The 13,229-nt window shown below is 51.5% G+C and overlaps 1 protein-coding gene across 7 annotated transcripts in view; it reads left to right on the forward strand.

Moving 5' to 3' along the window:
* ASPSCR1 (ASPSCR1 tether for SLC2A4, UBX domain containing) overlaps positions 1–13,229 on the forward strand; it is a 35,970-nt gene that overhangs the window by 10,085 nt on the left and 12,656 nt on the right. For all 7 annotated transcript variants that reach the window (XR_010466872.1, XM_065034223.1, XM_065034220.1 and 4 more), the window contains 8 exons: positions 1,500–1,557; positions 2,357–2,430; positions 3,509–3,938; positions 7,417–7,560; positions 9,246–9,323; positions 10,203–10,269; positions 11,148–11,210; positions 11,513–11,565. Coding sequence is in view for 6 of the 7 variants with exons in the window: in XM_065034223.1 (XP_064890295.1) it covers positions 1,500–1,557; positions 2,357–2,430; positions 3,509–3,938; positions 7,417–7,560; positions 9,246–9,323; positions 10,203–10,269; positions 11,148–11,210; positions 11,513–11,565 (967 nt within the window). In the remaining variant the exon portion in view is untranslated. The remainder of the gene's footprint in view (positions 1–1,499; positions 1,558–2,356; positions 2,431–3,508; positions 3,939–7,416; positions 7,561–9,245; positions 9,324–10,202; positions 10,270–11,147; positions 11,211–11,512; positions 11,566–13,229) is intronic.

Below are 13,229 nucleotides of genomic sequence, written 5' to 3' on the forward strand. Positions count from 1 at the left end.
ACTCACCTTGTCCCATATCACCATGCTGTTGCCAGCTTTATTTAAAAAGGCTTTAGTTTCAACCTTTCTATCAAGGTGGGAGATAGACTGCTACAATTAAACCACTCAGAAGTCTCAGTTCTGGTCTGTGCTTAAAGGGACCTTGATTTTCCAGGTGGATCTCTCCATCCTGAGTGACTTCTGGTTCCAGCTATTTCATTGAAGCTGAGTTTTGAGCCTAAATGTACACGTCTTTGATGAATTTTCCTGGAACTTTAAGACTATTTCCTTTCATTTTCTACTCTGAGTTCCTGCTTAAATTTTGTGACACTTGGACACCAAGTTGAATGTTTTGTGAATGTATTTAGGAGAATGTGTGGCTGTGACTGCCACTGCAGAATTTCAGACAATGCACAGAAATGGTTGAAGTAGAAATATCTTCCTGAAACTTCTAATTTCCAGCAAAAAATACTGGACTTTCTCCCAGGCCGCCAGGGTCCCGCGGGTCTGTTTGCCGTGCGAGGTTGGTTGGAGAGGCCGCGGGATGGGTCGCCCCTCGGGGCTGTCGGGTGTTTCCTGGGCTGGTCTGCAGAGGTGGTTTCTCGTCAAGTCACCCAGGGTGACGGGCGGTTGTTTCTGGTGGGGTGAGACGGGGAGAAGCCGTTTCCCCCGAGACTGGGCTGCAGAGAGCACTCGGGCCAAGGGAGTTGCCCATGAGGAAGAACTTCAGCTGCTTTGCTTTTGACGACAAAACGGCTGTTGCTGCTGGTTTGTACAGCTTGTTACCGCGGGATGTGCTGGTGCAGCAACGACAACGAGCTCAGGGCAGAACGTGCTAACGAGAGCTACCGGAGCATTCTGGAGCAGGATAAATCTCATCAGCTTTCATTGTGTTCATGGGACTATCTTGGTTCAACTTTCTCACCTTTTGTTTTGGGGTTTCCCCTGCTACGCTGGCTTCGTTTTGGCCCTGATCTCCAGAATCTGAAAGTTTCTGCTGTTTCTTCCTTTCCTTTTTTAAATTTGGGTGATACTAAGGCGAATTCTTTGTCCTCAGATTATTTGCTTTAGAGCAGTATTTAATTCTGTTTGTTGCTATGCATACATGGAGAGAAAGTGACCTGTCCCCAGGGGAAGTACAGTCCAAACTGCAGTAAACTATTTAATTTAGATAAGGGATTGAAAGGAGCGGGTATCATTAAGTCACGTTCCAGATCGGGTGCTGAGGCACGTGGAGAACGACGTACTCAAACGTGTCGAGGAAGCTCAACTCATTTCACAAGTAACTTTAGTGAATTCTCTGTTTCTAAACTTTGGGGGCCGTGTTTAAGGAACAGTGAACGCGTTGCAGCGGATTCTGTCGCTGGTGTCCGGTGCCGAGTCTGTAGCTGCAGTGGCTGCTGCTGGAGGAAGGTGCGGGGGGGTCTGCGGGGTCGCTTCACTTCGTGCTGCTGCTCGGCGCCGGCTTTGCAGGGGCGGACTGTTCTACAGATGCTGCAGTGTTTTGCTCTTTATTGCAGGCAGTTTATGGAACAGCACGGCGAATTCTCTCCGGTCTGTGTTTACATGCGAGATGAGGTAAGTTAGCAAGTCCTCTTAACTGTCTTTTTTCCTTCTGTCCCGAAAAAATAAGAAAAACTCAGCTCTGTTTTCCAACCTGGAAAGTGTTTCTTTTGAACTTTCTTGAGAGGGGAAGTAGAAAAATGTTGGTCTTTTCAAGGGATGACGTGTCTGCATGGAAAAAAGCTCTTTTGGAACGTAACCCTGGGCCGGTTAGGCCTCCGAGTCCATAAAATGAGCTCAATGATCTGTTTGTGTTTTTCTTTCCAACTTCTTTTAAAACCAGAGTCAAAACAGTGGTTTCATTTTAATAAATATTTGCTTTTCTCTGTGTTTTGATCTTTTGCTATTAATGTTTTGTTTAATATTTTGTATGTGCGTATTATGGAATTTGCTCTCCGGGGCTGTCCCCTCCGCTTCCCGCTGACCCCTGTGGACAGACCGTCTGTATCCCGCAGGGTCGCTACGAGCAGATGGGCGGTGTGCGTAATGGGGGTGACGGGCTTGCAGCTCCGACATGTTGCCTGTGGTTTCGCTTCTGACACAAACATAATGCTTTGCCGAGGTTAAATCCGATCTGGGGGCAATATCTGTAGGTCATCCTCCCTTGATATAATTTAATAAGTTAATTTGTAAAGCAGTACAGGTGAATAGAGCTGGGTCCAGGTCTCATTTCCAGCTGCAGAGGGCTTGTGTTTTGAGCTGTTTCTGGTGCTGTGTGGAGTTTGTTTTGATCCAGGCTTCTTTGCAGACAGAGCACTTCAAATGCTCTGCAGGAGGCAGTTGCCGTAATTACTTTGCTCTGTTTTCCTTGCAGATATCAGGAAAAGCTGCCCTGGAGAAGACGACGCTGAGGTCGCTTGGCCTGACCGGAGGCAGTGCCATCATCAGGTTGGGAGCAGCGGGCTTTGGACTCTTGTTTTTCCTTTCCACTCCGGTAGTGAATTTGTTTTGTTTCAAATACCAAAAAATAAGGCACGAAAAAAGTTCAAAAAGGCAAACATTGCAGCACACAGTAATTATTGCATTTGCCTGTTTATCTGAAACTGCTGCTCAGATGTGCTTCCCACAGCTGCAGCTGCTGGCACTGGCCACTCATGTGCAGATTAAAGGGGCTTGTTTGCTTCTTTCTTTCTTTTCTTTTTTTTTTTTTTAATTCTCCCGTGAGCGAAACAGACAATTCAAAATTAAGAGTCCGTGTGGACAATCACCTCCTGCTTTGTTCTTCCCTGCTTTGCATTTCGGGCATAAACGCCTGCTGCCTGCTCGGAGGGCGAGGTGGGGATGGTGGCGCCCACTCCGTGACCCGCGGCCAGCTCCGTGACCAGCTCCACAGCCGGCTCTGTGACCGTGGCCAGCTCCACAGCCGGCTCCGCGGCCAGCTCTGTCACCAGCTCCGCAGCTGGCTCCGTGACCTATGGCCAGCTCCACAGCCGGCTCCGTGACCCGTGGCCGGCTCCACATCCGGCTCCATGGCCAGCTCCACAGCCGGCTCCGTGACCCGTGGCCAGCTCCACATCCGGCTCCATGGCCAGCTCCACAGCCGGCTCCGTGACCCGTGGCCAGCTCCACAGCCGGCTCCATGGCCAGCTCCACAGCCGGCTCCGTGACCCGTGACCAGCTCCACAGCCGGCTCCATGACCCGTGGCCGGCTCCGTGACCGCGGCCGGCTCCGTGCAGGGCGCGCGGGGGACTCGGAGCTGTGCTCTGCAGCTGCCTGCTGGTTTCTGCTGGACGGCAGTTTTCTTTGTAGGAAGCGGGTAGTTCCTGTTCGGTGTGTTTGCACAGGCACCCGACCCCCACCCTTAACTTCAGAGCAACTGGAGTGTCTTGAAGAAGCAAATAATCAAATTAGGGGTGTATTTGAGTGTCGCTGTCTTCTTTGTGTCATGGTCACACTGAAAATGGGGAGGGCAGTGCTGTTAGGGTAACTAACTTTGGTTTTATCTCTTCTGTTGTCTTCTCCAAGAGTCGTCATGAAGAAATGCCCTTCTCCCGGCGGGGAGGAGGCCGCGGGTGCCGCGGAGCAGCGTGACGAGCCGGCGGCGAGCCGGGGCCCTGCCGAAGGAGCTGCGGATGTGCCTCTGCCTCCAGCAAACGCCTTCCCGCAGGACTCGGGGCACGGGGATGTGGCCGTGTCTCTAAACAGCTGCACAGACGAGCAAGACTTGGCTAAAAAATCCCATGGCGGCTTGGAGGAACTGCGGCCTTCCTCACGGCCGGAGTCTGCCCCATTCATCCCCTTCTCTGGGGATGGGCAGCGTCTGGGGAGCTCTGCTGTAGCTGATGGGTTAGATACGCCATCGTCAAAGCTGCCAACAACTTTCTCCAGCCCTGGAGGCCCTTCTAAGCCAAAGAAGTCTAAGAACAGCCAAGAACTGCAAAAGGAGCAAGAACAGGTAAGAGAAAGTCTGTTTGCAATGAGGGCTTTTTTTATCCTGCCTCGCCTGAGGCTGAGTTCCTACAAGGAAAAAGATGTTTCCATATTGAAGACTTTTCCCCCATAAATAACGTAGGGTCAGGTGCCTTAGGTACCTGCAGCTCTGCCAAGAGTTCCGTGAGGAATATTGCATTTTGGACAGTTTACTACGGGAAATATGAAGGATGTGAGTTAATCTGCTGTCCAGAGGCAAGCAAAGCTCTGAACCCTGGGGCGTCCTTGGCGGTGGCTCCGATGGGGGCAGCACAGCTGCGTTGAAACCACAGTCCGGGAGCACCTCGAACTCCGTGCAGACTCATTTAACAAGTGCCCGCTTTGTCACCTCAGCCATGGGTGCTTATCCATCTACTAAATATTGCTGTCTGCTGGGTAGTTTTGCTAAAGATGAGTGGAGGTTGGTTTGATATTTGAAAAAAAACAAAAACAACAGAAAAAAGTGGTCTGGACCTGGGACTCTTAATGTTCGCAGTGTTGCAGGTGAAGCAGAAACCGGTCCTTTTCCTTCTTTATTTCTGCTTGCATAAAAAAAGTGATTTTTGTCTTAGTGTAAAATATCCTGCTTTTAAAATGAAGTCTGTGTCTCTCAGGCCCTTTTCCCAGAAAGACAAATTGCACATCTGTCTTCATTGTTGGTGTCTCTGAAGTAAAACTGTACTGGTTAAAATGCAAAATGCCTTACAGAGCCGCAGTGCCGTACCGGGACGGCCTTTGAACGCCGTGCGCTTTTTGCAGGGTAGCTGCATGGAATCACACACCTTCAGCAAGGCTTGTACGGCTGGCAAGCCGTGTAAGAGGAAATACGGGGGCATTGCATTCGTAACTTGGTCCATATCATTGTGCATTGGGAGTTTCAGGTCTGGGGTTCTCCGTGGCCGCTCCTTGCCTCGCCCTTCCCCCTCACGTCGTCGCTCGCGCTGGTTTGGCGTTCAGAGCTCCCTTGGTCGCGTCCTGTGGCTGCGCCGTTGCGTGACCGCGGCTCTGAGCGGTGGAAGCCGTGGGTGGCGACGGGGCTGCCTGGAAAGCTTCAGCAGGAGCTTGATCCAGGAGGAATTCAGCAAGACTGTGTGTATGCTCTCACGGTGATGTAGAGGTTCTACCTTGGTTGACTTCTCTGTGGTTGCAGTTCATTCTTGGTGAGTTTCTGAATTGTTTAGGAGGAGAATCCAGACCTGGAAGCGCCCTGGAGCAGTTACAGATGCAGCAGAAAGAGGCCTTGCCAACCCAGTGGTGAATGTTTTAGTATATTAGAAACACGTTTGGGTCCATCTAATCGTTGTTATTTAACCTTTTGGAACAGACCCTGTGTGTGGAGAACTGAAGGGCAGGCCAGGTGATCGGTGCAGTCTAATGTGTTATTTCAATCACCCTCTCACCTGTGAGGAATTCGGAAAGGAGTTTCAGTTGTGTCTGAAAAGGAAGGAAGAAGCACGAGGTTTGCAGTGGTTTTCTTCACCACTTCTCTGTGTGCTGGCTGAGGAGACAGAACTCATTTTATCACTTCACGGGCTACAGCTCAGCGTGGAGCCGTGCCGCCGGGCCTCGGCGTGGAGCCGTGCCGCCGGGCCTCGGCGTGGAGCCGTGCCGCCGGGCCTCGGCGTGGAGCCGTGCCGCCGGGCCCGGCTGGGCCTCAGCGTGGAGCCGTGCCGCCGGGCCTCAGCGTGGAGCCATGCCGCCGGGCCTCAGCGTGGAGCCGTGCCGCCGGGCCTCAGCGTGGAGCCGTGCCGCCGGGCCCGGCTGGGCCTCAGCGTGGAGCCGTGCCGCCGGGCCTCAGCGTGGAGCCGTGCCGCCGGGCCTCAGCGTGGAGCCGTGCCACCGGGCCTCAGCGTGGAGCCGTGCCGCTGGGCCCGGCTGGGGCCGTGCTGCTGGGCTGTGCCGCCGGGCCCGGCTGGGGCCGTGCGGCTGGGCCGGGCTGGGGCGCGGTGCCCGAGGACTGGTGGCTGTGTGTTGTCCTCAGAGCCGCAGTCCAGCTCAAACCGCGCGGCGGCACTTCTGGAGCCAGCGCTCGGCTCTGGGAGCAGCTGCAGATTCTGCTGGGGGGGTTCTGCCCTTGTGTTAAACAGCATGTGATTCTGACTGCTGCTTTCGAGCCCTTTGATCTCTGCTGCTTTTGCTGCTGATTGATTACACTTTGTTCCCTCCTCCATTCCTGCCATCCTCCGCTCTCCAGCTCCCAGCAGCAACAGCAGAGCAGCCACATGGCATCTGCTTTTTGTCCCTTTTCAGAACCAAGGAAAAAAAAAACCCCAAACAAAACAAATTATTTTTAAACATCAAAGGTCCATTTTTGTAAAAGAATCTTCCCATTAATGCTTTGCCTGTGTGTGGTTTTTGAAGCTGAAGAGAGAGGCTGGATAAAATCTGTGCCGGCGTCCCTTCCTTTCTTGGGCTAAAGATGGTTTACAGACAGCTGCACGCTGACTTTGATGTCAGAACATTAATTATTAGAAGGTAGCGTTACACCAGATTCCCAGGAGATTAGAGGTCCCCGAGGTGCTGGGTGGAGCTGGGTCTCCGGGGGGGTTCGCTGCTGTGGAGGGCACAATGGCCACTGCTTCACCTAAAATGAGACAAGCCTACCTCAGGCTGGGGTGGTGAGCAGGGCTAAGTGCTCCTTAGAGCCAGTACTAAAGGGTGAGTGTAGGATTTGCTAGTGCAGACAGGGGGATTCTCTCCGTCATATCCTGGCACCCTTCACAGTACAGGGGGGTCGGGGCTGCCGCGCGGTGCGGGGGTCGGGGCTGCCGCGCGGTGCGGGGGTCGGGGCTGCCGCGCGGTGGGGGGGTCGGGGCTGCCGCGCGGTGGGGGGGGTCAGGGCTGCCGCGCGGTGTCCCCTTTCTCGGGATGGCTCCTGCAGCACTGGGCATTCTGAGCCCCACGAAAGCTGCAATCAGGCTCTTTCACCCGCTAGTTAGAGCTGACCCCGCTCAACTTTCTAAAAGCAGCCAAGGGTCCCACCCACACAACCTCGCTCTTTTAATTTCTTAAATTACCCTTTAGTGCCCACAAGCAGAGTGAACGTTGCCTTGTAATTTGTGTTGTCGTTGACAATTGAGGGAGACTCCTGTTCCCAAGGGGCACGTGCCTGATGAGCAGTAGAATGGATGGAGAACATTGGGGCATTAATTAGGATTGGAAGAATGTATGGGGGAATAAGGGGAGAAGTGGGCATGGGTTTTGCTCACAGAGCCCAGAGCTGTGTTAGGCTGGCGGCTGGCTGTAGCCTGCAGTACACTATGGTGTTTGTTTTCAGGCTTTGTGCATTGAAACATTTCTCTGATTTAATGAGTTTGAGTTGCTCAAGAGCCAATAGGTGTAACTTCCTCTTGTGTGTTTGACTCCGGTCAGTGAGTTTGCAAATACTGTCCTTGTACTTTTTCAGGAGCGTCATAGCAAGGCAATGCGTTTAAGACTTATGGAAGCTCATTTTTGTTCTGCAGCTTGTGGAACGAGAGCCGCTGGTGTGTCACCCTGATCTGCTGGAACCGCTTCCTGCTGGCCCAGAAGAGCTTCCTGACGAGTTTTTTGAAGTCACGGTGGACGACGTACGGAAGCGTTTGGCGCAGCTGCAGAGCGAGAGGCAAGTTCTGCTGGTGGCCGAGGGTGCTCCGTCTCCTTTTGTTGAGCAGAGTGACACTGCGCACCCAGAGCTGGCTGCGATCTCTGGGTGAAGGGTTGTACGTAAGTTACTGGGTGTGCAATTAATAAATTAACGATCAGCACTAGAAGTCTTTGCCCTTTATGCCATTGGACTTGAAGGGCGATGTCCTGTTTCTGTGACAGAACCTGTGGTTTTGCGTGAAGAAGCCTAGGAAACTGGACTAACTATGCACCTTGCTGTTCAAGTAGCTTGCCCTCAGGTAGTCATGATTTTACTGTACTCAGCCTCCCTATTATAACAGCGTTTTGCTGTCTATATGTTCCTTAAATAAAATAGTTTCATGAGTGTATTTAGTTTCAAGTGGATCACAGCATGCCTTTGAACATTACAAGCGTTCTCCAAGCCTGGGGACAGCCTGCTTTACACTAACCAAATCTGAGCTGAACTTTTTACTTAGAACTGATAGTTTTTTTTACCCACAGGCCGCCGAAATCCACATGAGTACACAGATTGGCCTGAAAATTACTCTGCCGCTTGTGGCTCTGGAGTATTTAGTGGTACAGATGCAGGATCATTCGGTTGGGGGTTACTGGAATACAGCCCCCTCAGAAAAAGACTTAATATCCAAATTTGCTGATGCTTGTAATCACTTTTGCCCTTGCAGCCAGGGATAAAAATAAAGGCACATTACACATGGAAGTGGCACCAGTTGGCTTCTGATCTCAGCTGGTGAATCGTAACAGAAAGTGGCGACATACAATGCAATACTTTAAATGCAATTAGATCTGAATTCCAGCTCGGGGAAGAGCTGAGTGTTGGTACAAAAGGAGGAAGGGAGCGGGTTGGTTTGGTGTTTGCTCTTCAGATTGGGAGGCGGCACTTTCGGAGCGTCTCGGATCGTGGTGTGAGGCCTCTGGTTTCTGGTTCTGAGGCGCCTTGCTGATTCTTAAAAAGGCGTCCTGTGAACTGTATAGGCTTCACCAAAATCTAGCCTAGTACGCTGGTTATTCAGAACTAAGCGCAAACAAGGAAAAAGGGCTAAAGCTGGACATTGGGATCTGTTGGATCTAAGCTTATTTATTTACTTACTGGAAAATACGTAATGGTTTTCTTGAGTTTGTTTCATCTCAAATACAGGTTGTTTTTTTGCAGCCGCTACTCCTAAAACACCACTCTACGGAGCCGGTTCTTGGATGATCTGAAACCTCTCGTTTTTGTTTTCCTTCCTTGTTGCTAATTAATACTCATTAATTTATTGTGCCCATATTGTTTTTCCGCTTCAGTAGCTCTTTGCCGTCCCTGGAGTAGTTGCATCCAACTTTACTCCCTGTTTTATTGGATTAATAAGTCCGTCTTTTCTTGAGTAGTTTAAGCGAACGTTCCCCTGCTCTTCTTCATATATTTTCTGGCATCTGCTGTAGTGAACTTGGTTTTAAACTTGTACAAGAAAAGTAATTTTATACAGTGTTGTTGCTGATGCTCAGTAGCTCCATATATGAGACTTTGGGGCAGGAACCCCAGGAGGTGGGGAGAATGCTGTGAGGGACACGTGGAGCAGCTGAGCAGTTCTCACCAGCCCCGCTCGGGCCTTCCACTTTCTAAATAAAATAAAAATACATCTTAAAATGGCAGAGTGACAGCTTCTCTTTTTCCCGGGTATCTAGGAAGCGCCTGGAAGAAGCTCCACTGATGACGAAGTCTTGGAGGGAGGCTCAGCTGAAGGAGAAGTTGGAGCGTTACCCAAAGGTAGCCCTTGTTCCCCGGGTTCCTTCCCAGTCCCTCTTCCGGTCCAGCCTCGGGCCTTGAGTGGCTTTGGGAGCCAGTTGTGATCAGCAGGATCTCAAGCTCCTCTCAGGAAGACTTTTCAAATTCTCCTCCCTGGTAATTTGTGGAAATAGCATGACAGTCGTGCCGTGTAAAACCAGCTGTGCTGTGATGATGCAGCTGAGCGGCAGGCAATGTAGCTGCTTTTATTTTGTCCTAGATGTTTCAAAACCCCGATGGTGTGCACACAGCAGTTCGTATGACTGAGCTTTCCTGTCTGCCTCTCCTCTGCAGACTCTAACATTTTGATCGTATTGCATTACAAGTTACATGATAAGATGTCACAGATTGGAGATATCTTCCTCTGTAAATACGATCTGAATTCAGTTTTTGTCTTAGGTGATTTATTGGGAAAAAAAAAAAAAAGATACTAAGTTCCCAAGTGAAGTGCTTTCTGGGTAATGCTGCAGTAGAGCGGTGTGAGTTAGTTCAGACGTGTGGCAGGAGAATTCCCGTTGCTGTGGTCGCTTCAGGATGCCTGTACCCTGTCTGTACCCGTCCGCGCGTGGCTGTTTACGTCTTAGCGCGTCACGGCGCCGGGAGCTCCCGCTGCCCGAGGCAGCGCGGCCGCGCCGCACGCCGCAGCCCTGCAGCTCGGCTCCTGCGCCTCGGAGCGCCAGGCAGCCCGTGTTCCCTGAGCAGCTCACAGGAGTCGTTAGCCAGCGCCGCTCTGCCCCTCTAGAGCAAATATCTCAAATCTTCCCATTTAAAAAACCCACTTGCTCACAAATTCTAAGCCAAGGACAGATGTTACGGAACAGCCAAAACCGACTGACCTCATGTGTTTTGCCTCTGCCGTAGGTGGTGTTGAGAGTCCATTTTCCAGACCGTCATGTTCTACAGGGGTTCTTCCGCCCTAGCGAGACTGGTAAGAGTGATTTCTGCTTTAGTCTGCGCAGCTGCAGCGCATCGTTGACGAGGTGCGTGACGAAAGAGGGCGGCTCTGGACACATCTTTCTGCTGTCCAGGGAAGTAATGCTGCTCAGAAAAAGCAGCGGGAGCGGGTTACACCATCCTCATAGGGCCCCTGAGCTGGATGAGGAAAGTCTGGGGTAATTCACTTGGGTAAGGGGAGTTTATTTCCAGCACTACTTGATGGAGACACTCACGCTACTCGATGTCAAAACACTGTGCTCAGGAGTGTCCAAATGGTGTGTTACTGAGATGAGTTTGGACACTTCTCTGCGTTAGAGATTAAAAGGTTTTGGGAAGGAACCACCACCACCACTTCCCCGCATCCAAAACAAGCCAAAAATACAGGAAGAAGAAAAAGAAGCTTTACCTACTATAACGAGAACAACGGAACAAACCTTTCCGCCTCTGTCAGTTCACAAACGGCGGTCGGACCGTGCACCAGGTGGCTCTTAATGGAGATCCTCTTCCTCTCCGCTGGCAGTGCTGGTTACCCGCACTCTTGTTTTTTGGTACTTCTGTATGGAGCAAGAACTAATACCTGGTTACCAAAGTCCCACCTGGCTGGTCTCTGCAAATCTTGCAGCTGCTGTTGGATTTCCTAGGGAGAACTTCACTGGCATCCTTAGATCTTGCTGAGCGACCAGCATGTCCGAGTGTTGCTGGTTGTGGCTCTTTTTCCTCCAAGAGATTTGTGATAGTAAGTGTTCTTTGAGGAAAAGGCAATCTGCAGACGTTGTATAAGGCAGTTCTGCTATTACAGGCTAGCTTTTTTTGCCCAGCATTTGAATAAACAAAGGTAATTCAGCAAACCTTTCTCTCCTTTTTTCACAGTTGGCGTTTTGAGAGACTTTGTAAGAGCCCACCTTGCCGATGCCGACTTGCCGTTCTACTTGTGTGAGTGTGCTGTTGGTAATATTTGACCTTATTTGACACAGTCTGTTCCTAGCTGTGGTGCACATGGGATCTTGTGATGCCGCGAGGGATGACCTGGGGAGGAATTCCTTCCCTAAATACAGCCCCGGAGTGCACGGGGGTGTAAGCTGCTCGCTTACCCGCATTGTGCTTCTGCCTCATCAGAAGCCTGTGTGGGCCGGGTGAGCATCTCTCTCTTCAGAGAGCGGTGATCCCTCCCATACCTGCTGTACTTGTTTTTGTTGCTGGGTGGTCCTGTTTTGTAACTTGTTTTTTAACTTCAGTTATTGCACCTCCCAGAGTCATCCTGAACAACGAAAGTTTGACACTCTTTGAGGTAAGGACTCGTGTGCCCTGTGCTTCTGTGCCTCGCTGCTCCCCTTCGCCTGCCGTATGCTTTAGCTACTTTTAAAATGAACTGCATGATGTTGTGATCCCGGTCGGCTTCTTCTTGGCCAGGACTCATGACCCCAGGTGCTTTGGAGCACAAGCTCTTCGCCAGAAGAGGTCCACCTTGTGCAACAATACGCGCTGGCACGTTGTGGCAGGGTTGGGGGCTTCGCATTGTTTCATACATACACTCAGCGCTTTACAGACTCTGAGCTGTATTTAACCTTAAAACGTGATTACAAGAGCTGAGCTGGTGTGAGTTGGCTGTATCTGTAGTGGACCAGTATAGCAGGAGGTGTGACGCTGGATTCGGGCAGGTAACTCTTTTCCATTTCTGCAGCAGGAGCTAGAGGCCTTATGAGACAAGGGTCTGACTTCTTTGGCAGTCACTACGTGAGAATGCACTTTGGGCCAGCTTGTACATTGGGGAATATGGACTCTGTGTAACTTTTCTCGAAGGCTGAAATTCAGTTTTTCAAACCCAGATTCCCGGAGGTGTTTTGCAAATGTCAAAGTGGTCTTGAAGTCTCTGGCCAGAGGCTCTTGGCTGTGTAAACCACACGCGTGTTGAGAGACGGACCGAGCGATTTTGCCCGTGACGTTGCCCCGCGCTCGCCGCGTCGAGGCGCGCTGTCCGTCGGAGCTGGCGGGCGTGGGCAGAGCGACCGCTCAGCTGGCTCGTGGGGCGGAGGGCTGAGCAGACTGCCCTGAGGGTTCTCCTTCGATGCCCCTGGGGGAACAGAGGGCTGGGACAGTGAGAGGGATGGAGGAAGAGAACTTCAGGTGAATTAGGTGGGGATTAGCACACCTCTGGTGGTGTTTGTAATGGAGCTTTCCAAATTCCACAGCTTTCTGACCCAGCCGTGTGGAAGAGATACGCGTGCAGCTGCTTTTAAACTGTTCAGGGAAGCAAAGTGTGGATCTCTGTGCTCAGAGCGGGAAGTCTCTCCCCTCCCCGATACCCCATTAGAAACTGTTTGCTGAAAGTCGAAGTTTTGGAGGCGGGTTTGTTGGTGCTGGAGCTCCTCGTGTTGTCGCCATGCGTGTGACAGGTTTCGCTTCCTCAGGAGTCCTGGGGCCCTGGGGGTCGCAGCCCTGCTTGCTGCTGCGGTTCAGGAATTGCCGTGCTCCGTTTCTGCCGGGCCCCGGCGTGCCCAGCCGTCTGGTGCCCAGGCGCCACGTCACCCTGAGCGGGGAGAACAGCGACCTCTCCTCCCAAAGCCACTGTGTATGTTTTAATTAATAATGAAAATACCGGTGGAAAGCGCTTTGTGTCTTTGTGCCAGGAGCTGTTGCCATCCAGGCATGAAGGCAGTTCCCCCAGCTTCCTGTGACTCGTGCCATGTCGCCCACATCTGCCACCCAAAGCACAGTCTCGAGGCACACATGGTGATCATGATGGGAAATGCAAAGGACAAATCTTGTCTTCAGATTTCTGAGAAATCCCACAGAGGGGAAGCTGGCTATAGTTGCGTTGGTAATGATGTATTTGGAAAACATTCAGAGGAACAGCAGATAATAAAAAGTGTTCCGCACTAGTTAGCGTTTGTGAGGCGAGGGAAGCAAGCACAGCGCCGTGAGCAGCGCAGGCCGGTCTGCCGTGGCACACGT

The sequence above is a fragment of the Columba livia genome, chromosome 18 (assembly GCF_036013475.1).
Source record: "Columba livia isolate bColLiv1 breed racing homer chromosome 18, bColLiv1.pat.W.v2, whole genome shotgun sequence".
Classification (NCBI taxonomy): domain Eukaryota; kingdom Metazoa; phylum Chordata; class Aves; order Columbiformes; family Columbidae; genus Columba; species Columba livia.